This window comes from Tamandua tetradactyla, chromosome 4 (assembly GCF_023851605.1).
Source record: "Tamandua tetradactyla isolate mTamTet1 chromosome 4, mTamTet1.pri, whole genome shotgun sequence".
Lineage (NCBI taxonomy): Eukaryota > Metazoa > Chordata > Mammalia > Pilosa > Myrmecophagidae > Tamandua > Tamandua tetradactyla.
In genome coordinates this window covers 167,603,643-167,624,901 of record NC_135330.1, presented here as the reverse complement: position 1 = coordinate 167,624,901, position 21,259 = coordinate 167,603,643, and the positions used below count along the sequence as shown (strand labels likewise).

Genomic DNA, 21,259 nt, shown 5'->3' with positions numbered 1-21,259 from the left:
CTAAAGGTAGCAGCACAAGAGACAGAGTTTGGACACAGCTGAATCCCATTAAAAAAGCCGATGCCGGAGATGGTCTTCTATCTCAGTTGGCCAAGGGTGCTACAACAGACCACAGACTAGCTGGTGTAAGCAATGGAATTTCTTGGCTCACGATTGGGGAGGCTGGAAGCATAACATGAAGATGTCAGCAAGACCACGCTTTCTTGAAAGTCTGCAGTGTTCTGGTGGTGGCCTCTTAGCTATCCATAGCTTAAGCTCTGCCTCTGTCATCTGGACATCTTTCTCCTAATCTGTCTCCTACAGTCTCTGAATTTCCTTGCTTAGGAGGACCCCAGTCATTGGATTAAGGCCTATTCTGATTCTGTTTGGACTCACCTTAACTAAGAATTACATCTTCTAAAATCCTATTTATAAATGAGTTCACATTCACTGGATCAGGGATTTCTAAGGGGCATGATTTGATCCATGGCAACTTCTAGGCCTTGATATAGAAAATGTAGTTAAACAGAAATAATAATAAAGGGAATGTTTTGCCAACAAATAAAATTTGGTAGGCAGCTTGAACCTTAATTCTATGTAAATGGTGATTAAAGACCTACATTTACAGAGCTTGAGGCAAACCTGGATGTATTAGCTTCCTATTGCTGCTGTAACAAGTTGCTGCAAACTTATTGGCCTAAAAAAACACAAATGTATTCTTGTACAGTTCTGGAGTTTTGAAGTCTGAAATGGCTTTCACTGGGCTAAAGTCAAGATGTGCTCCTTCTGGAGGTTCTGGCCAGAGAGGAGATTTTTTCCTTGCCTTTCCTAGCTTCTATAGGCTGCCTGAATCCCTTGGCTCGTGGCCTTCCTCCAACAATCACATGACTCCATACTCTGCTTCTGTCTTCACATCTCTTTCTCTCACTCTTTTGTGACCAACCTGTATAGTCCAGGATACTCTTCCGTCTCAAGGTACTGAATTCACATCTGCAAAATCCCCTTCACCATATCAGTCTGACTCTATGGACCATTATTCTGCTACCACATCATCCAAGTTCAAGAATATCATCCTGAAAACATCATGTGTTGCTTAAATTTATTGCCTCAGTTTTAATCTTGACAATGATGAGGAGTTTTTCTCTCAGTCTAAATCTTCTCTCTTATACTTCAACAAAATACTTCATTCTTTCCAACCTCTCCAGTCCAAGCCCTGAAAATGTACAATCCATCTTGGTAGCAAAATATTACATTAGGATTTCTGACATGGTTTTAAATAAATATCAGAAATATTCATATTAATGAGATTTTAATAAGAAGCTGGAAGTAGTGTGGTCTTATTTTTGGTTTTCCTAGTTTTCTCCACTTCACTCCCAGGCCCAGTCACCAATCATATAAATTTATAATATACGCTTATTTTTTTAAGTTCTTTAACCCAAAGAAAGGCAAAACAGTGCTAGGCTTAGGATAAGAGCCGGCATTTATTGAGTGATTACTATATCTCTGGCTAAACTAGCTACAGAGAACCTTACTCTTAACCTCAATTTAACTTTGTTCAGTAGTTAATTCCAAGTGATCCATGAGTGAACCTAAAAACACAGAACATCTCAAATATGCTGGTTAGATTTACTATCATGACACCAATTACAAACACAATTGTACCAAAGTACAGAGAATCTTGTGAAAGTTGAAATTTGAGTTCAGACTTAAGTCTTACTGTAAACACTGCTTCTGTTCTTGAGCTTTCTAAGATAGCAATCCTGTTGACATAGGTATATTAAGATAAGAAATGCTGACTGCAATATTACATTCAGTAGATAGAGCTGAATTTTGAAGCATTTAGCAACCTCTGCCCTGCAATAATAAATGTGGTTCTTAGAAATACACACCTCTCAGAAATTAAAATGCTTCCTGAGTGATGACTGGCTACTAAAGCTCAGATTTCAACTTGAATAAGTTCAGGAATTTCATTTTCCATATTTTAATTCTAAGGCCTCTGAATATTTTGGTCTATTTTCTGTAATCCTATTTATATTTGAAGTCAAGAAAAACTTTTCCATTGTTATTTAACAGACATAGGTGCTACATAGGCGAGGTGAAGTATTTCCTTGTAAATCAAAATTCTGAGAAATGTGTGAAAGGAATCTTTAAGAATCTGCAAGTTATCTGTTCTGGGTTTGGGTTTTCATATTTCCTTCTAGCTTTTCTACAGCAGGCCCAACACAAGAATCGATATGAGTCTTTGTATGAGACTTGCTCCTTGCTTTGTTTTGTCTTTGGGAGATGATGTTAAAACTACATTATCTGAAGTCGAAGTAGTCAAAGCAGCGTATAGTACTGTTGTGTCCTTGAAAAGACAGTGCAATAAAATGGGTCTTTGACAAATAGACCTTTTGGTCTATCTTTGGGTAGAGCTTAGAAAACATACTTGTCTGACTGGTTCTTTTTATTTTACTGGAAAGTGGTCCTCTCCCCAAGGCTATTGATAAAACATGGTGTGATAATTAGGTTCTGGTGTCAACTTGGTCTGGTAATGATGCCTGGTTTTCTGGTCAGGCAAGCACTGGCCTGACCATTGCTGCAAGGATATTTTAGGGCTGGTTTATTAAATCATCAGTCAGTTGATTGCAGCTGTGGCTCATCACATCTGCATTCAACTAAAGGCATGTGTACCGCAATGAGATAATCCAATCAGTCGGAAGACCATTAAGGAAGAAGAGAGATGCTTTCACTGCTTCTTCAGCCAGTGAGCTTCTTCTGTGGAGTTTGTCCAGCCCCTTCATCAGAGCTGGCAGCTACACAGCCTGCCCTGTAGATTTTGGACTCTTGCGCTCCCACAGTTGCTTGAGACACCTTCACAAATCTCAAATTTGCAGATATCTCCTGTTGGTTCTGTTTCTCTAGAGAACCCTAATATACATGGCAACATGTAGTGTCTGTATTTGTGTAGCCCATCAGTCTTGGTCCCAACAGGAAACCCACAGCACACTCAAAATAGGAGTGTGAACATGCCAAAAGACTACTTAGAATCACGTGGGTGGCAGAGAACCATGAATCAGAGTGTAGGTACCAGGGCTGGTAGTAGCCTTCCTGTTACCACCTGCAGGTTCCAGGATGAGGGAAAGGATCGGTTACCAACACCTGGAATGAGAGCATCATGTCAAGAGGGCCAACTTGAGAGGAGCAGTGACTATCACGTGGACACAGCCAATCTGAAGGCACCTTGCAGGGATGGAGCCAGGAAAATGTATTCCCTGACCTTTCCTTCCTCCCTCAGATCTCCTGCCATGGCTCCCCATCGGCCAAACTCAATGGAAGCCAGAGGGCAAGGGGACACTGATAAAATACAAATACAAATGTTGGCAAATGGAATTTAATAAGTAGTAGGTCCATAATCTGAATATTGTACTTGCTGAACATCATGGGTTAGATTGTGTTAACAACTCCTCCTCCTCCTCCTCCTCCTCCACCACCGCCTCCACCTCCACCGCCAACGTCTCCACCACCACTTCACCACTTCACCACTGCCACCATCTCCACCATCTCCACCATCTCCACCATCTCCACCATCTCCACCATCTCCACCACCTCACCATCTCCACTACCTCTACCACCTCCACCACCTCTACCACCATTACCACCTCCACCACCTCCACCACCTCCACCAACAACTTACCGCCTCCACCAGTCCACCATTTCCACCACTACCACCATCTCACCACCTCACCACCCCCACCCCCACCTCCACCTCCACCAACACCTCCACCTCTACCATCACCACCACCACCGCCACCATCACCTCACCACCTCACCACCTCCACCACCACCTCTACCACCTCCATCACCACCACCTCCACCACCACCACCACCACCACCACCACCACCTTCACCACCTTCACCACCTCACCACCTCCACCACCTCCACCACCTCCACCACCTCCACCACCTCCACCAACACCTCCACCTCTACCACCACCACCGCCACCATCACCTTACCACCTCACCACCTCCACCACCTCACCACCTCACCACCTCCCCACCACCACCACCTCACCACCTCACCACCTCCACCACCTCCACCACCTCCACCACCTCCCCACCACCACCACCTCCACCACCACCTCCAAGTCTACCTCCACCTCACTACTACCACCTCCTCCTCCACCACCACCTCTAACTACACACCCCCGACCACCACCTTCCCCTCCACCACAACCTCCACCACTGCCACCACCACCACCTCCATGACCACGTCCACCACCATGTCCACCACCACCTCCTCCACCACCATCACCACCCCCTCCACCTATAACACCACCACAGAGATCTGGTGAAGTCTTCATCCCCACTGCATCAGAATGTGGCCCTATTTTGAAACAGGGACTTTGAAAATGTGATTAGTTAAGATAGGGCTAAACTGGATTAGGATGATCCCAAATCCAATGGGACTAGTGTCATCATAAGAAGGGGAGAAGAAACAAAGATGAAGGGGAGAAGAAACAAGGCAAAGGAAGAAGGCCATGTGTAGACAGAGAAGGTAGAGATGGAAGGGAGCATCCCCAAGCCACGAAACACCAAGGATTGCCAGCAAACCACAGAAGCTAGAAGAGGCAGGGAAGGATTCCCCCCTTCAAATTTCAAAGGGAGCATGGGACAGCCAAGACCTTGCTTTTGGACTTCTAGCCTCCAGAACCATGAGACGATAAATTTCTGTTGTTTTACCCTGCCGGGTTTGTCATACTTTGTTACGGCATCTCTAAGAACACTAAGAGAAGGGCTAATATGACTGATTCTTTGGAATTCTTATTTCTCTCTCAAAGATTTCCTTTCTGCTCTGTGAAAGGCACTGGCTAGGTGCTGAGGATTCTAAGATGGTGCCATCTTCTACTGGATGGGCACTGATATGTGGAGCCCTGTGCTCAAGTTTGTACATTTAACTTTTACAGTAAAACCGTAAAGGGGGTAGCCTTATCCTAATTTACAAATGGGCTCTTCAAAGGAAGGATTGGCTTGCCCAAAGGTACAGCTGGTAGGTATCTGAGCTGAGATTTTGTCCCAAGTTTGACTACATGGCCCACATTCTTCATAAAACTGTGTTTCTTTTTGTGGTAGCCCCTGCCCACAAAGAAGTCTAACTGGGCCTCAAAGCAGTTTATTAGGATCTAGGACACTTCATCTAGAACTTTAATAGGCAGGAACCTCCACTGCCTGTGAAACCAGGACAGTTTATTTCCCACTTTAGGATGTGGAGTAAAATAGCATCACTGCTGTAGAATGGGGACAATGCCAGGCTTCCCCATATGAGGACCCTGGGGCCATGGTGATCTGGAAAATGGCAGACAGGCACAGCAGGACCATAATCAAGAAGCAAGGCTGCCATGGAGGTGAGTCGGATGGATGATCCAAGGATCAGCGCTTGTTCGATCAAGTAGGGAGAGCCTTAGGCAGTTGGGGTTTTGTCTATTGTTGGAAGGGCCTTGTACTTGCACATAGGAAAATGGAGGTGGCAAATCTAAGAGGAATGGCTTAGAATGGAGAACTGTGGTGGAGACTTCAGCATTTGTATTCAGTGCTGTATTCAGTTTCTGCTCTGGGCAACTGGCATGGAAGGGTCTTTCTGGTGCTCCGAGTCAGAGAAGTGATACAGCTTACTTATGTATGAAATCGATTTGGTGGCTCCTCAAAATGTTGAACATAGAATTACCATATGACACAGCAACCCCAAAGAATTGAAAGCAGGGGCTCTGCCAGATATTTGTGCACTAATGTTCATAGCAGCATTATTCACAAGAGCCAAAAGATGGAAGCAACCAAAGAGTCTATCAGCAAATGACCGGATAAACAAAATGCAGTATATACATACAATAGAATATTATCCGGCCATCAAAAGGAATGAAGTTCTGATACAAGCTACAACATAGGTGAACCTTGCAGATGTAATATTGAGTGAAATAAGCCAAACACAAAAGAACAGACATTATATGACTTCACTTATATGGAATATCTAGAATAGGCAAATTCACAGAGACAGAAAGTAGGTAAGAAGTTACGAGGGGTTGAAGATAGGGAAAATAGGGAATTATTGCTTAAAGTGTACAGAGTGTTTGTTTTGGGTGGTGAAAAAGTTATGGTAATGGAGGTGGTGATGGTAGCATAACACTGTAAAATGAATACCATTGAATTGTACAATTAAAAATGGCTAAAGTGGCAACTTTTATTTCATATACTACACACAAAAGTATGTAGGAAAGGGTGCAAAATGGCATCATAACATCAAATTGTGGTCCCCAGACCAGCAGCTTCAATGTCACCTTGGAATTTAAACACTGTTTCTTCAATTGAGCTGGTTTTCAAATGGGCAACACTGTAGCATGCAGCACACATGCTGCTGTCAGGATTTAGGGACTATTTTTAGTTCTCCAGTACAGTGATTCTCAAAGTGTGATCCCTGGACCAGTGGAAATAGCATCACATCTGTATGATTTGTCTTTAAACCTATAAAAGCTCTAACAACAACAAAAAAAATTTTTAATGCAAACTCTCAGGTCCACCCCAGTCCTACAGAATCAGCAGCCCTGGGGATAGGTCCCAGTAATCCGTTCCAACAAGCCCTGTAGGTGATTTGAGAGTCCTCCAGGTAGTTTGAGAACTATGCTACAGGGTCACTTATTCTTAATAGAGACAGCACATGTTTGGGTGGCATCGGGAGGGCTGGAGAAGGGAAAGGGGATGAGTTTCCATGGAATAGGGCTTAGCATGTGCCAAAATATTGAAAAATATAGGACAGCATGTTGGTGTAGAAAGCAGGAAGTGTCAAAACTAGAGACAAGGGCTCTTGCCAAAATCCAAGGGAGACTGAGGACAGGGGCTGAGATAAAGGCAATACTCCTATGATTTACAAGGTAAAGTCGGCTGGGCTTGGTTAGCACTCACTCATTTGTATTCTCACCTGTTTCTTCTTGCTCTTATTTTGGAGATGGTTCTCTGAGGGCTTAAGCCGTTGGCTGTTGGCTAAGGGCAACATTGGAACACCATGCTCGGCTGATGTGGAAAACCACTGAAGCAAATGTTCTTAAGGATGCTGACTCAGAAGCCTGAAGTGACCTAAATAGAGAGCATTCTGATAAGAAACAAATGGTCCCTGGGACAGGAACTATGAACCAAACTTTGTAGCTTTGCAGGCATGACAGATGTTCAAAAATAATCTTGCTTTGATTATACTCCCTAAAGCAGTTCCCATGTAAGAGCACAGTGAATATGTGGATGTCAGTATATTCGGGGCCAGTATATTGCTCCTGATGAGCTTGATTCCCCTGACTCCACCTAACTAGTTTCTTGTGTCTGTCGTTTCTTAATCCTGCTCAGCACCCCTTCTTCTCCCCTGTTCTCTGGGGAGTCCCTGGCACTCTTATAATTCATTCTTCTGAAAATAGGCCCCAACTATGTGCTACAAGCAGGTAGCCTTAGGGATTTCAGTATTATTTTTCATTTTCCAGTCATCTGGGATAGCACAGGATTCTTCCACTTGAGGAGCTCAATCTAGAAAGGAGGCAAGAAAATAAACTATTCATGAATGCACTGTGGCCAACTATGCAGAACGGTGGTTTGACAGCACAGAAGTAACTAATCGTTGCCTGGAAGGGCAGAGAAGACTTCTTCAAGGTCATCTTCATGGCAGGTCGTAAAGCATGGGTAGAAAGAGGTGCATTAAAAAGGGGCGAGAAGACTCCTGGCAAAGGTGTTGCTGTCTTGTATGGAAAGCATGACATGCTTGGTGAAAAAAATAGGTGGATATCCTTGGAGCCCTCTAAGCACAGGGAGAGGGCTGAGAGGAAGGCAGGACTCAGGTAATAGGAAATGGTGGTTGAATCCTCGTGTGTTAAATTAAGTACCCACGGGCACCTTATATCCTGATGACCTTGTGACACAATGAAGGACATGCAAAAATGTTAGGATTTTATCCTGTGGTGAAGGACAGCCTTTGAAGCATTTTGAAGAAAGGGTTTTTGCATGACTCTCTGTGCCTCTTGCTCTCAATGCTGACCGCACATGAGAATTACCAGTGGAGCTTATTAAAAGAAAATACACTTAGCAGAACCAAGAGTGGATGATGACAATGGCTAATTGTATAAATATAAGAAAAATTTTACATCAACTAGAACAAATGTACGTCACCATTACAAGGTGTTAAAATGGGATGGTATATGGGGAAAATACAATTAATGCAAATGAAGGCCTATTGTTAATAGCAACATTGTAATATTCTTTCATTAATGGTAACAAAAGCACTATACCAAAAAAGCTAAAAGTCAATAGTGGGGACTATAAGGGAGGGGTATGGGTTTTTTTTCTTTTTAAAAAAAATGGGAATGTTCTCATATAGATTGTGGTGGTGAATGCATAACTCTGTGATTAATTTGGATGCATTGTATGGTGTGTGAATAAAACCATACCATACAGACATCTGGGCCTTATTCCAGAGACGTAGATGGGATCTCAAGGTGGGATCTCAGAAAAGAATGGGGGTATTTGATAAGCAGCACATGCAATTTGCAGGAAGAGTCAGAGGGTCTGAGTTTAGATGCAGCCAAAAGTATTTCAATTGATTGACTTTAATCATGGCACTCTGTTTTTCTTTTAGGAACGCACAAATCAAAGGTGGGTATCCTTTCTTCTCCATGTATCTTCGCTTTCAAAATTTTATAATTTGTTTTGCTTGTAAATGTTCATAAGTGTGATTCATTCACTTAACAAATACATATTGTGCATTTAACATCAATGAGGAGGTAATCTTGAGTTTCTATGTGAAATGTCAAATGTCCTCTATTTGAAAAATGCTGTGTAAAGCCTTTCTGAAGAATAACACTAAAACTAAATGCTTTATTTAATTGTTGTCTCTATGTGGAAAGGCTAATATAAGGGGATGAAAATATTTAAATTCCGAATTCCACCTCTGGGTAGTCACTGATAATTTACTAAATATGCATTGTCTACTCTCCTGCCATTGGCACTAGTGTGTGAATATGGACCATTGAGGACATATTTCAATCCTATATGGGTTTTCTTCTCCTCAGAGTTGCTTTGGTTATCCCTTGAGCATCTTCTTCATCGTGGTCAATGAGTTCTGTGAAAGATTTTCCTATTATGGAATGAGAGGTAATTATTTTAAGTACTCCTTGCACTTTCGTGAAAAGCTCAAGCCACCATAGCCAGTCCTAACTTTGTTTCTCCCTCCCGCTCCACTTTCCCTTTGCGGAAAGCACTCCTGATTCTCTACTTCACAAATTTCATTGGATGGGATGATAATCTGTCCACCGCCATCTACCACACCTTTGTGGCTCTGTGCTACCTGATGCCAATCTTCGGAGCTCTTATCGCCGACTCATGGCTGGGAAAATTCAAGTGAGTAGTTGGAACTTTCCTTCTTAATGCACAAGCTTTGTGGTTTGAGATGGTGGAATCTAGGAGCAAAGAGCCAAGGAGCATAAACACTTAGGCCATTATTTTAGGATTATTATCATTATATCCCAGAGCCTAGCACATGCCTGTTATTTTTTGTTTTAGCAGAGTGAATACAAGTAGCCTTGTTAGATTTTCCCACCTTCTTCCAAACAGTTAAAATGTCTTTGTTTCATTTTGAAATAGCAGCAGGTATATTCTGTCACTAACGATGTTTGGGGCACTAGACCAAGAGCTGGGGAAACAAAGGAGCTTCCTGATATATCTCCCAACTGCCAAGGGACATGAGTGGCGCAATGGTGGAGAGGACGCAGGGTATAAGGCAGCCAAGGAGAGTACTCTTCACCTGTACGAAGAGCTTCAAGGGCAGACTCAATTTGGGGTTAACAGGAAAAGTTTCCTAGGACTTAATGAAGAAGAAAGCAGGGGCTTTTCCAGACCAAAGGAATGACATGAGCAGAAGCATGAATATTTATTAACTATCTCAAAAACAATTCTACAAAAATAACCAATGATCCATTCCTGGCCAAATATCATTTGGAGTCTCCCTGACAGGTACTATCCCTCATTATTTGTAGACATAAATACTAATTTCCATAGTTAAGTAAAATAAAACATTGTGTCTTTCAAATGGTTCAAAGAAAAAGTAGATCCTGCCCCTTCCCTCGACTCCTCTAGTCAAAACTTTGCGTGCCATGTGTCCAATTTCTTTACCAGTTTTACTTAAGTTTGAGAAACAAGTGTAATCAAGAATGGACTCTTGAAATTTTTAAAGGAAGTTACTTTTTCATGGTGCAGTAGGAAGTGTATTGCATTGGTGCAATTAACTTAGATTCTCTTAACCCTTCAAATCACAGGACAATTGTGGTGCTCTCCATTGTCTACACGATCGGACAAGGAGTCACTGCAGTAAGCTCAATTACGGAGCTCACAGACTACGACCGTGATGGAAACCCCAATAACATCTCCCTACATGTGTAAGTTGGTGTTAACTCGCCTACCACTTTGGTTGCTTGATGCTATAGTGATTTTTAAACTCTTTCCTTGAACATCACTGTGGGTTGAGGAGCTTTTCTTCCCTCATCAGAGCAGTATAGAGAAGACCGACTTCTTGACTAAGAGCTGAGTCTTGAGTATGTCACCATCCTAATGTTTGGAGCCATTGTTTCCTTTAAGGTGGCCAATCTGGGTGCCTCCCCCAGGATGCACGGCTAGCAGGTAGAGTAATTGTGTGAGCTGGAGCTTCCCTGGAGGAACACAACCCCCACAGACCTTGACCTTTAATGCTGCACGGTTTCCCCAAGACTCTGGTACCCTTGGTTTTCCATCATTACCAACCTTCTGCTTATTTTTCAGTAATTCTTTTTCATAAATATTTCATAAATAGATTCTTGATGGAAAGTGTTATTGGCAAATGATTCTCTGCTAGATTAATTTCCCTTCCTTAAAATCTGTACTCATAGATTAGTTGTAAAGATTATTTTGTCACCTCTCCTTGTGCTTCAAGTCTTTGGTCTATAAGAGTAAACTTTCTGATGGGATGAGAAAATATAATTGAAATTCAAATTATTATCTGCAGTCCCCGTATTTCGAGCTTGTTAACACCTCAGCCTGCTGTCTGAACTGGGTTCCTGATGAGCACCCTTATTTCCCACAGGGGACAGTGCTGGTTGAAGGGAGTGGTGTGAGCAGTGACTTCCAGTATTAGATTTCCAGCTCTTCCACTGAGTAGCTGTATGACCTCAGGCAAATTCTCTATGTGCTTTGGTTTTCTAATCTATGATGTGGAGTAAGAGCATTGGCTTTGGGATTAGGCTGTGTGGGCTCCAATTCTGGCTGTGCTCTTTACTACTTGAGCGGTTGTAAGCCCATTACTTAACTTCCGTGCCTAGTTTACCTATTTGTAATAGTACCTACATAATAGAAAGCTCTTGTGGGTTAATCCAGGTAAAACACCTAGAACACAACCTGGCAAGAAATAAGTGCCCAGGAACTCTTAGCTATTTATTTTATTTCGTACAGTTAGTTTTAGAACATGGCTAAAATGCTCAAAAGAGATGTGGTATATAATATTCAATTGGCCATCTTTTCGTTGTCTTTTAAAACTCATGGAGTGACAACATTAAACTTAAACGTGAGTTGTAAAAGGCAAACAAGTTTAAAGAGGCATTTCAGCCAGTTAATTCAGGAAGACAAGTGGGATTTTTAAAGAATTTATTTCTTCCTCTGTGCAGTATCTTCCTTGGCTTCACCAGTTCTATAAACTTTCCTTTTTGTATTTTTAAGCAACGTTGGCAAACTAAGAAGATATGGAATAAGCACTTGTAAAACCTGAAATCTGTAGTACCAAATGTAAAATTAATAAGACTACAAAGAGAGGATTGATAAATTCTGTGATTTTTTTTTCATTTTAGGATGTAAATGCTTATAGGTAACTTGAAAAATACAAAAGTAAATAAAAATAAATAGCCCTTAAATTTCATCACTTAAATATAACTATCAACCATTTACTACACTTTTTCCAGTTGTGCACTTAGTAAACAAATTAAGATCATACTATGTATCCTGATATTCTGCTTTTCAGTTAAGCCTTGTTTTCCAATGTTGTTTAATGACTGTAGAATAGTCTATTATGATTGTGCCAGAAATAAGGAGTACATTTGTTTAACAATTCATTTATCTGTTCTTTAAGCAGACAATTATAAAGCTACAAAAAATCCTTATGTAAATCTTTGTTCAGACTTCAAGCTATCACTTCACATTTTCTGAATGATAGACTGTTAGACAAAGGTATTGGCTTGAAAGCTTGATTCATTCAAGTTTTCATCCAACTATCCAGCCTGCATTGCCTCTAAAGTCCTTCTCTGTTTTATCTCTGGTCTTCTGAGAGAAATTACTGGAAAGAGAAGTCTCCCGCTTGTAAGGATCTGATGTTTCAGCCATACCTCCTTTCCTTCCCCAGGGGATTGGCCATGTGTGGCCTGGCCCTCATAGCTCTTGGTACAGGAGGGATAAAGCCCTGCGTGTCTGCATTTGGTGGAGATCAATTTGAAGAAGGCCAGGTAAGAGCAAATGCCTTCCTGAAAACAGCGTAAAGGAATTATAAATGTCCAGTAACCACGTGCCACTGACGTCGAGTCTATTCTCCATGTGATTCTTTTCAAGTACACTTATTTGAAAGATATAAGCTAAAATAAGTTAGAGGTGAAGTCAGATCACCAGTTACATTTGATCAATTGATATTTGGCCGAGGTCCTCTCACTTTAAATGTATCCTTTTTCATTACAGGAAAAGCAAAGAAACAGATTTTTTTCCATCTTTTATTTGTCCATCAATGCTGGAAGTTTGCTTTCCACTATCATCACTCCCATGCTCAGAGGTAAAATACATAAAAAATATATATATCAGAAAGGGACTTCTGTCTTTCATTTTTAATTGTGGGAAAGAAAGGTAAAAAGGTGAAGTCCTTGTTTTGTTTGTGATGTCCTCTTATATTCTCACTGTCAGATACATGCTGGAGTATAAATTGAAATCCAGAATATGAACTTCTTTTCTTTCAAATTTTATCTCCTTCTCCCAAGGACCACTAAGGAGTCTAACATATCTTTAGCATAGTATTCAATATTTTAAAAATTATTATTAAAAATAATTCAAATTTCGGGGGTGCATGGGTGGTTCAGTGGAAGAATGCTCGCCTTCCTGCGGGAGACCCAGGTTTGATTCCCAGACCGTGCATCCAAAAATAATAATAATGATAATAATTCAAAGTTTCTATTCTGGATAAAAGATAAGAATCAAGAGAGGCTGTTTCCAAACTCTGGGTGGCCCTGGGTGGGCCATAGTTGACATTTTAGTCTTCAAGTTTTGCTCTCCACTTGTTTCATTGAGTCAGAAAGAATTTAGCGAGCAAGATTGCATTCTTTGCTTTCCTATCCTCTCAAGTATTTTCAGAAGAAATGCCCATAGAAGGACAATGAGACCATGGCTGTCAGCCGCACTCAGATGGTTGTGTTTGCCACTTCTCCATTGAGAGCTTGTGAATTACTCACGTCGAAGGTACCCTCATGTGCTGCTGGAGACAAGTGAGCAAGACCATGATGCCCACACTGAGGGTCAGATGAAAATATGAAATATAATATTTCATGGGGATTTGTGTATTTAAGCCTAGAGTAGTAGTTTGGAGATGACACAAACTTATTTTATATAAAAATTTAATAACTTTTATTTTAGTCTCACTGGTCCCACTTTAAGTTCTACTAGAGTATGTACTATGCCTGTTTGAATTATAGAATCTGTTAAAGGAAAATTTTTAAAGGTTGAAATCATGACTCATAGAAATATAAAATGAATATGTATCAAAAGATTTTATTTAACTCATTAAGTAAAGAAGGAAAATTGAAAACTATTACAATTGGTCCAAACAAGTATTTACTTAAAGATATTTATATTCTCCACCAGGGGAAAAAATTCTTTTTTTTGCTATGAGCAGGAATGATTTGCCTGACTCTCAGCTTTCTACTAACTTCTTTCTCTACAGAACTGTGAAATAGCCTAGCCAAAAACAAGGTCAAATTCCCCATAGGCTCAGATAATCCCAGAGATAATGCTCCAGCATTCTACCAAAAGGATTTCCAGTAATTGCATTAACCCCCTCTCAAGTCTCACAGTGTTTTCTTTACAAATGCTGGGATTTCCGAGCAAAATGAACCCTGGTGAAGGGTCAGCAGCTATGCCCATGGGCCATATGCAGAAATCTGGACACCACTAATTGTTTACGTACTGTCTGTGGCTGTTTTCACCCTCCAGAGGCAGAGTTGAGTAGTTTTGACAGTGACCAAATGGCCCACAAAGCCTAAAATATTTACTATCAGGCCCTTCACAGAAAAATTTGCTGACTCCTGTCCTAGGTCATCTAACTATTTCTAAATTGGCATGAATGCAGGAACATGTCATCTTGTTTTCTTTTCAGTGCAATTTTGATTTTACCTACTGAATCCCACAATCTTCAAGTTATTGTATCCAGATCATATTCCCCCCCCCCCCGCCCCACTAAGGAAATCACAGAATTTAAGGGGGGCCCATTGAGTTTGGCTCCAGCAAGATTGTGCATCCATTTAGGGGCTAAGATTAGAACCTTCTTCATCTCCAGCTCTTTCTACTGCAATCCTGCCTTGCTCAGCTGTTAGTGATGTCAGTAAGACAAATGGATAAGTCTAGGACATTAAGTGAAAACAATATGTAAATAGCCAGCTAGAGATTTTTAAGAATCAGAGCTATCTGAGTATGACCAATGCCATAATGAACTTTAACCTTATAATCTCTCCCCAGTTCAACAATGTGGAATTCACGTTAAACAAGCTTGTTACCCATTGGCGTTTGGGGTTCCTGCTGCTCTGATGGCTGTATCTCTGAGTAAGTAGAAATCAGTTGAGTTCATAAGAGCCCATGATTAGGGCAGGCCCTACGTTAACTATTGTGACTAATTTTTAAAAGTCCATGTGACAAATTGTAACAAAAAGTAGTATAAAGAATTATCATGAGCTGTTAAACATCTATAAATATTCAAAGAAAGTAGAGTTGGCATATCATTACAAAGGGAATAGGATCAAAAAAAGGTTTACAGAGAAAGCAGTCAACTGAGTTAGACATTTAAAGGTTTGAAACTATTTAGGCAGATGAATATGTAGGTGACAAAATCTGCTACTCTAACCCATGGCTGATAGCTTTTGTTCTTGTGTCATCTACAACTCCTATGAGGAAAGACCAAGCTGGCATTATCATTTAAATACTTCCAATGAACATCCTACTTTCCATAATGTATTATCCCAAAATGTTTCTACCAGCCTTCCTTCCCTCTGGAAGGAACGTATGCATATAGTAAATGTGTTCACTTGAACATTAGTTCTTAGCTTTGGCTTTTTAGGAAATGTGAAGATGGATTCTTTCTCTCTTGAAAGATGATAGTACAAAAGAAAATAGAGCCCAATAACCATCTCAAGTCTTCCTTGCCTCTTCTCCCACTCAAATGAGGTAGTAGGCCGTCACTGTCACTTTTTCCAATTTTTGTTTTTGGTTCTTATTAGTATTCAGTAGACCCCTGTTTGACTGCTTTTGCTCATGTTTTAGCAATTTAGCTTTATCCTTACATTTATACTTGTGCTCAGAATTCTCCCCATTTTCTTCCATAATCCTTTAAATACTGTCATATTCCCCATAACAGGTTTGTTTAATTCTGGGCAAGGAACTAGAGAACATTTCAAACTGTTGCTTTGTACCAGACTTGTATTAAGCTCTTTAGGTAAATTCTCATTTATTCTGTCCAAGTCATTTGTACATCAAAGATCATGTTTTGTTTTTCATATAGAGGAATGGGAAGCAAGCCAGATCTCATGTGTCAACACCACCTCTAGAAATTTCAATGTGCAACTATCTTATGTTTGATTTAGCCTATAATTAGTTAAAGATTAAAGTATTAAATAACTCAAACTAGTGTGCCTCTTTACCATTCATGTATGGATTGAGGGAGGTTGGCTTTGGCCAAGAATACAAGTCAGCTTCCTTTCTTCAACCAGAAAGAACATCTATGATATTCTAGTTTGTAAGCTACCAGAATGCAATATACAGAAATGGGATGACTTTTTTAAAAAGGAATATATTAAGTGGCAAGTTTATAGTTCTAAGGCTGTGAAAATGTCCAAATGAAGGCACCAACATGAGGTTACTTTCACCCCAGAAAAGCCAATGAAGTTCAGGGTTTCTCTCTCAGTTGGGAGGGCACATGAAGACATCTGCTAGCTTTCTCTCCCAGTTTCTTATTTCATGAAGCTCCCCCAGGGGCATTTTCCTTCTTCATCTCCAAAGGTCTCTGGCTGTGTGGACTCTGTTGGTTTTGGTTACTCTTAAGATTTTTTCAAAATGGTTCCCTCTTAAAGAGCTCCAGGAAGCAACCCTACCTTGAATGGGTGGAGACACATCACCATGGAACCCATCCAATCAAAAACTACCACCTGCAGTTGGGTAGGTCACATCTCCATGGAAACAATCAAAAAGCTCCAACCCAGCAATATTGAATGAGGATTAAAGAGTTGGCTTTTCTGGGGTACACAACAGATTCAAACTGGCACACAGGCACATATTGTTCATGTGCTTAGAAGTTAGTGCTTGTAAAAATTTCATTTTAAAGTCCTCCTAATTGAGAAAGCAAATAGAATTCAAACTATCCCTTAGTGGGTGTAAATTATTGAATTGTGGTATTGGGTAATCAGAAATACAAATATAGGGGCCATATTTTCACAGTCCCTTACAGAATGCTTCTTTTCTAAGTTATTTTCACATTCTGCCTTTTGCTAAGAAGATCCATGGAAGAATGACCTAAATGAAAAACATGTTTAACTTTTGTAAAACTGTTACAAAATAGCTGGAGATAGAAGTAATTGTAACTGTGTTTCTGTATAGTGGCCACACACACAGAAAAAATACTTCCACCTATGATTAATAGTAAAAGTTTGAACAGAATAATTCCTATTTTTTTCTGAAGATGAAAGGAAAAAAGAAGAAACTTTCTTTTACCATTGCAGCCAGAAAATTTGAGCTAGATTATTTTCTTTGAGAAGGAATATGTTAGTCTTTTATGTAAAAGCACTTATTCTTTTTGTCTTCCATCATTAAATAGGAATAGAACTGATGCTCAAATAGCCATACTGAGTGTCTATGGGCTGCCTCAAGTTCTGAGAAGTAGATGTATAAGACTTAAATGTTTATAATTAGAACATAAACATAACATTATTCGGAGACTGTTATGATTTTAGCAGAAAAGCACTTTATAAACTTCTCTGAATCATCACAACTTTGTGAGGAAGGCATGTAAATCCATTATGCAGACAATCCCAGTATTTCCTTTACAAGGCTTTAACTCAAATATAAGCATGTCTATCTACAGAAAAGATCACAAGATATTTATGTCAAACACCACGTAACACATCTTCTTTTGCCCTACCTAGTTGTATTTGTCACTGGCAGCGGAATGTACAAGAAGGTCAAGCCACAGGGTAACATCTTGGCTAAAGTGGTCAAGTGCATTGGTGTAAGTATTTCAGGAACTGTCCCTCTGCACCTTATTAAAATTCAATGTAGCTTTGACTTTCCTTCAAACATTTTATTAGTGATCTTAACTATTTTGACAAACTGAAGTTCCCTCTATAGATAAAGGACACAAACAGAACTCAAAGAGAAAAGAGTAAAATTGGTTTTAAAAAATAGGATCTAGGATCAAAGCAAAGCAGATCAAAGTGACTTGTTACCTATGAAATTGGCAAAAAAATGTCTGACGTTTGAAGCAAAAATGGGGAGATGCAGTTTGGCAATGCAGATCAATTTTAAAATGTTGGAACACTTAGGGTCAGAAATTAAGGAATTAAGGGTAATAAAATAATAAGGAAACATGACACACAAAATAAACAGATTCACATGTGCAGGTTATCATTATGGTGTATATAACAGCAAAAAGTTTTAAGTATACTAAGTTTCTGAAGACCTGAGAATGATGCTTAACTTACAGAATATCTGTGTCGTACTGCGCAGCTATCAGAAGCCATGTTTCCAAATATTTGGTGATAGAAACATGCAGAGTACAGTTTCTTCCATATATATCTATGTGGTCTATGTACACAGAGGTTCATTTTTAGGTGAGAATTAAATGTTGAGAGTGGGAATCTTCAGATAATGGAATCAACTCATTTCCCTGTGTACTCCTGCTTTCTTTAATGAACAGATACATTCCATAATTGAGGGAAAATTTGTTTTACTTATTTATAAAAATATATATATATGGATTACCTTTTGGATGAAAAGGCAGCCTTCAGATAATTTCATATCACTCTTTCTTTACCTGACTTTGTTGTATTAAACTATACAGGTGTATCTTACGTTGTGAAGTGGAAACGTGCTGAGAAGTTTGTGTCCCCGCCCTCATTCAAAAAATGCCCTTCACTTGCAACTATCCCTTTTTCCTCCTGCACTTCCACACTAACACTAAATCTATTCCCACCAAAACGTTTTCCCCAAACTAAGAGGGAAACTTACCAATCATCTATCCAACTATTTCCTTAACAAGCAGTTCACAACAGTTCAAATTCCAAAGAACGTTGGAGATAAAACATGCTAGAAACAATGTCTCCCTTTTGCAGAGGTGCATTGACTCGTTCAAGAACAACTGATCTGCCTTTATTCTGAATAAGTAAAGAAAGCAAATATGAAAGCCAGCATTGGTGCACTCAAATCACTAACCATGGAAGATTTTTTTTTGGCATGGGCAGGCTCTGGGAATCAAACCCGGGTCTCTGGCATGGCAGGCAAGAATTCTGCCACTAAACCATCGTTGCCCACCCAGTTTTGACTTTTGATTAAAATTATGTGAATAAATATTTTGATTTCTAAAAATATATATATATCCAAAAGAACAACTTCAAGCTATTTGGTCATGAGAACTGTATCACCCAGTATCCTAAAATCAGTCTGTAGCTTTCAGTTGTTGCCTTTTAGTTACACACATCACAACTGCCACCATCCTGTTCTCTTGCTGCTAAGTGCAAATGCACTTTTTTTTCCCTAAAGACCTCTTGCTAAATAACACGAATGAGCAATCTTACAGGTGGGCCAGCAGACTTTTCTGATCCGTGTTACCAATATTTAAAATATATTGCACTACACCCTTCTTAGTACATCCCTCACGCAATCCATCTGACCTGGCTACTAAAATGCAAAAAAAAAAACAGTAAAATATATTGCACTATAACTTTTATTGTCTTAAGAAGTATTTCTATGTAGTGACTTTCCATTGTCCTTAGTGTGGTTACATTAATTATGGACCTGTGCTGTCCAGTATGGTAGCCACATGTGGGGACTGAAAGCTTGAAATGGGCGAGTGCAGCTGAGGAACTGATTTTTAAATTATATTTAATTTAAATTAATTTAAATTTGAATTTTAAAATCAATTTTCAATGGATTAGGAAACTTTTAAGTATGTTTGGAACAGCTTAGGTATATAAATCCAGTTTTTCAAATATAAATTTTATGAAATCTAAATGCAGATAAAATATTTTTGATAAAAAATTTAGCACCCAAATTGAGATGTGCTGTCAGTGCAAAATATACCCCAGATTTCAGATACTTAGTATGAAAACAGAATGTAAAAATTATCATCAATGTTTAATATTGATTACATATTAACATAATATTTGGGTTTGTATAATCTCACCCGTTTCATTTTTGCTTTTTAGTGTGGCTACTAGAAAACTTAAATTGCAACTGTCTCACGCTATATTTCTATTCAATGTAGTACCTAGAGAATTTGGGGGGGTCAAGTAAAGGCACTTGTGACATTGTTTACACCAACTCAGTCACTCTGAGTTAGAAAGAGACTAGAAATCAATGCATCAGTTGGGCATTTTAACATGGGCATTATTTTTGTATTATAGCTTTATAGGTTGGTTTTCTCACAAATACTTTTTTTCGTTAAGAAGGATTTAAATGAAATGTGTTTCCCTAATAAAATAGTGGGTTCTGTCTCAGAATTTGATTTTTGTTCCTTCCTTCAGTTTGCTATCAAAAATAGGTTTAGGTATCGGAGTAAAGAATTTCCAAAGAGGGAGCACTGGCTGGACTGGGCTCAAGAGAAATATGATGTAAGTAATAAATTACTGCTAAAATGGCCCCAATTATCTCCTAGAAAGTGAGACTCCAAAGTCTCAATTCATATATTTAAAGCTATATGGACAAAACTATCAGTTGTATCCTCATAAGCTTATTTAGCATTTTAGAAAAAAGACAATGTGAGGGTGCTTTGTTATATTGAGAAGGGAATAAACAATGGATGTAATTTATGTGGAAGAGATATTACCTTTTTATAGTTGTTCATTTGGTATAATCTGTCATTAATCACATATCATGATTATATACTTTTGTTCAAATATAGAAGAGTTAAGTGGTTGGTGGGGACATTTAGCAAGTTCCAGTAATTTACCTCCTACACAGATATTTTAATATAAATTTTAAATAACTTAGAAAATTTCAGTTTTCTAAAGAATGCTGTGGCAGGATTCTTTGGACCGATTAATCGCCTCCCAGTTTGTCTCTAGATACAAATATTTCTACACTGAAAACTAAACAGTGATTCATAGTAGTGATTGACATGTGGCTGATTTGCCTCCCCCCCCCCCCCCCCTGTCCCACATCATTGCAGGAGCGGCTCATCTCTCAGATTAAGATGGTTACAAAGGTGTTATTCCTGTATATTCCTCTCCCAATGTTCTGGGCGTTGTTTGATCAGCAGGTAATGCAAAACTACATTTCTCTACTTTATTTAGCAAACATTCTTTGGGCTGACTACATACAAAACAGCCTTCATACTTGGCTTCTAAAAATGTTATTGTCAAGGTTCCTTCATGTATTTCATTTCTTTGGCAATTGTTGGATCATTTTTTAGTTTTTCTTTAAAACACCAATTCTAGATGTTCTGTTATCTACATTTCTGTTGCAAAACAATGAAGAAAATTAGATGCAGTCAAGTAGGTTTGGAAAAGATTTGATGGGAGCATCCAGGAACTGTTACCAATCAAAATTGAGAGTAAAGAGCTTGGTTTTCTATTGATACAGCCTGGTAAAAAAAATATATGTTGCCTTTTATGAGACCCAGAGAATATTTAAACTGAGAGGAGCTTGATATCTTCCAATGAGCAATGCAATGCCATTCAAGAAATTGGAAATGACTCTTTCAAGTTATCATATCAGAGAAGGAACTAGAATTCTGATCACCTGACTTAGT

General features: G+C 39.4%; 1 protein-coding gene across 1 annotated transcript in view; it reads left to right on the top strand.

The window, feature by feature from the left end:
- SLC15A1 (solute carrier family 15 member 1) overlaps window positions 1–21,259 on the top strand; it is a 77,403-nt gene that overhangs the window by 9,913 nt on the left and 46,231 nt on the right. The window contains exons 2-11 of the mRNA XM_077158571.1: window positions 8,621–8,637; window positions 9,054–9,135; window positions 9,240–9,381; window positions 10,296–10,415; window positions 12,401–12,500; window positions 12,727–12,817; window positions 14,767–14,850; window positions 17,439–17,521; window positions 20,034–20,120; window positions 20,678–20,767. Of these exons, the coding sequence (XP_077014686.1) occupies window positions 8,621–8,637; window positions 9,054–9,135; window positions 9,240–9,381; window positions 10,296–10,415; window positions 12,401–12,500; window positions 12,727–12,817; window positions 14,767–14,850; window positions 17,439–17,521; window positions 20,034–20,120; window positions 20,678–20,767 (896 nt within the window). The remainder of the gene's footprint in view (window positions 1–8,620; window positions 8,638–9,053; window positions 9,136–9,239; window positions 9,382–10,295; window positions 10,416–12,400; window positions 12,501–12,726; window positions 12,818–14,766; window positions 14,851–17,438; window positions 17,522–20,033; window positions 20,121–20,677; window positions 20,768–21,259) is intronic.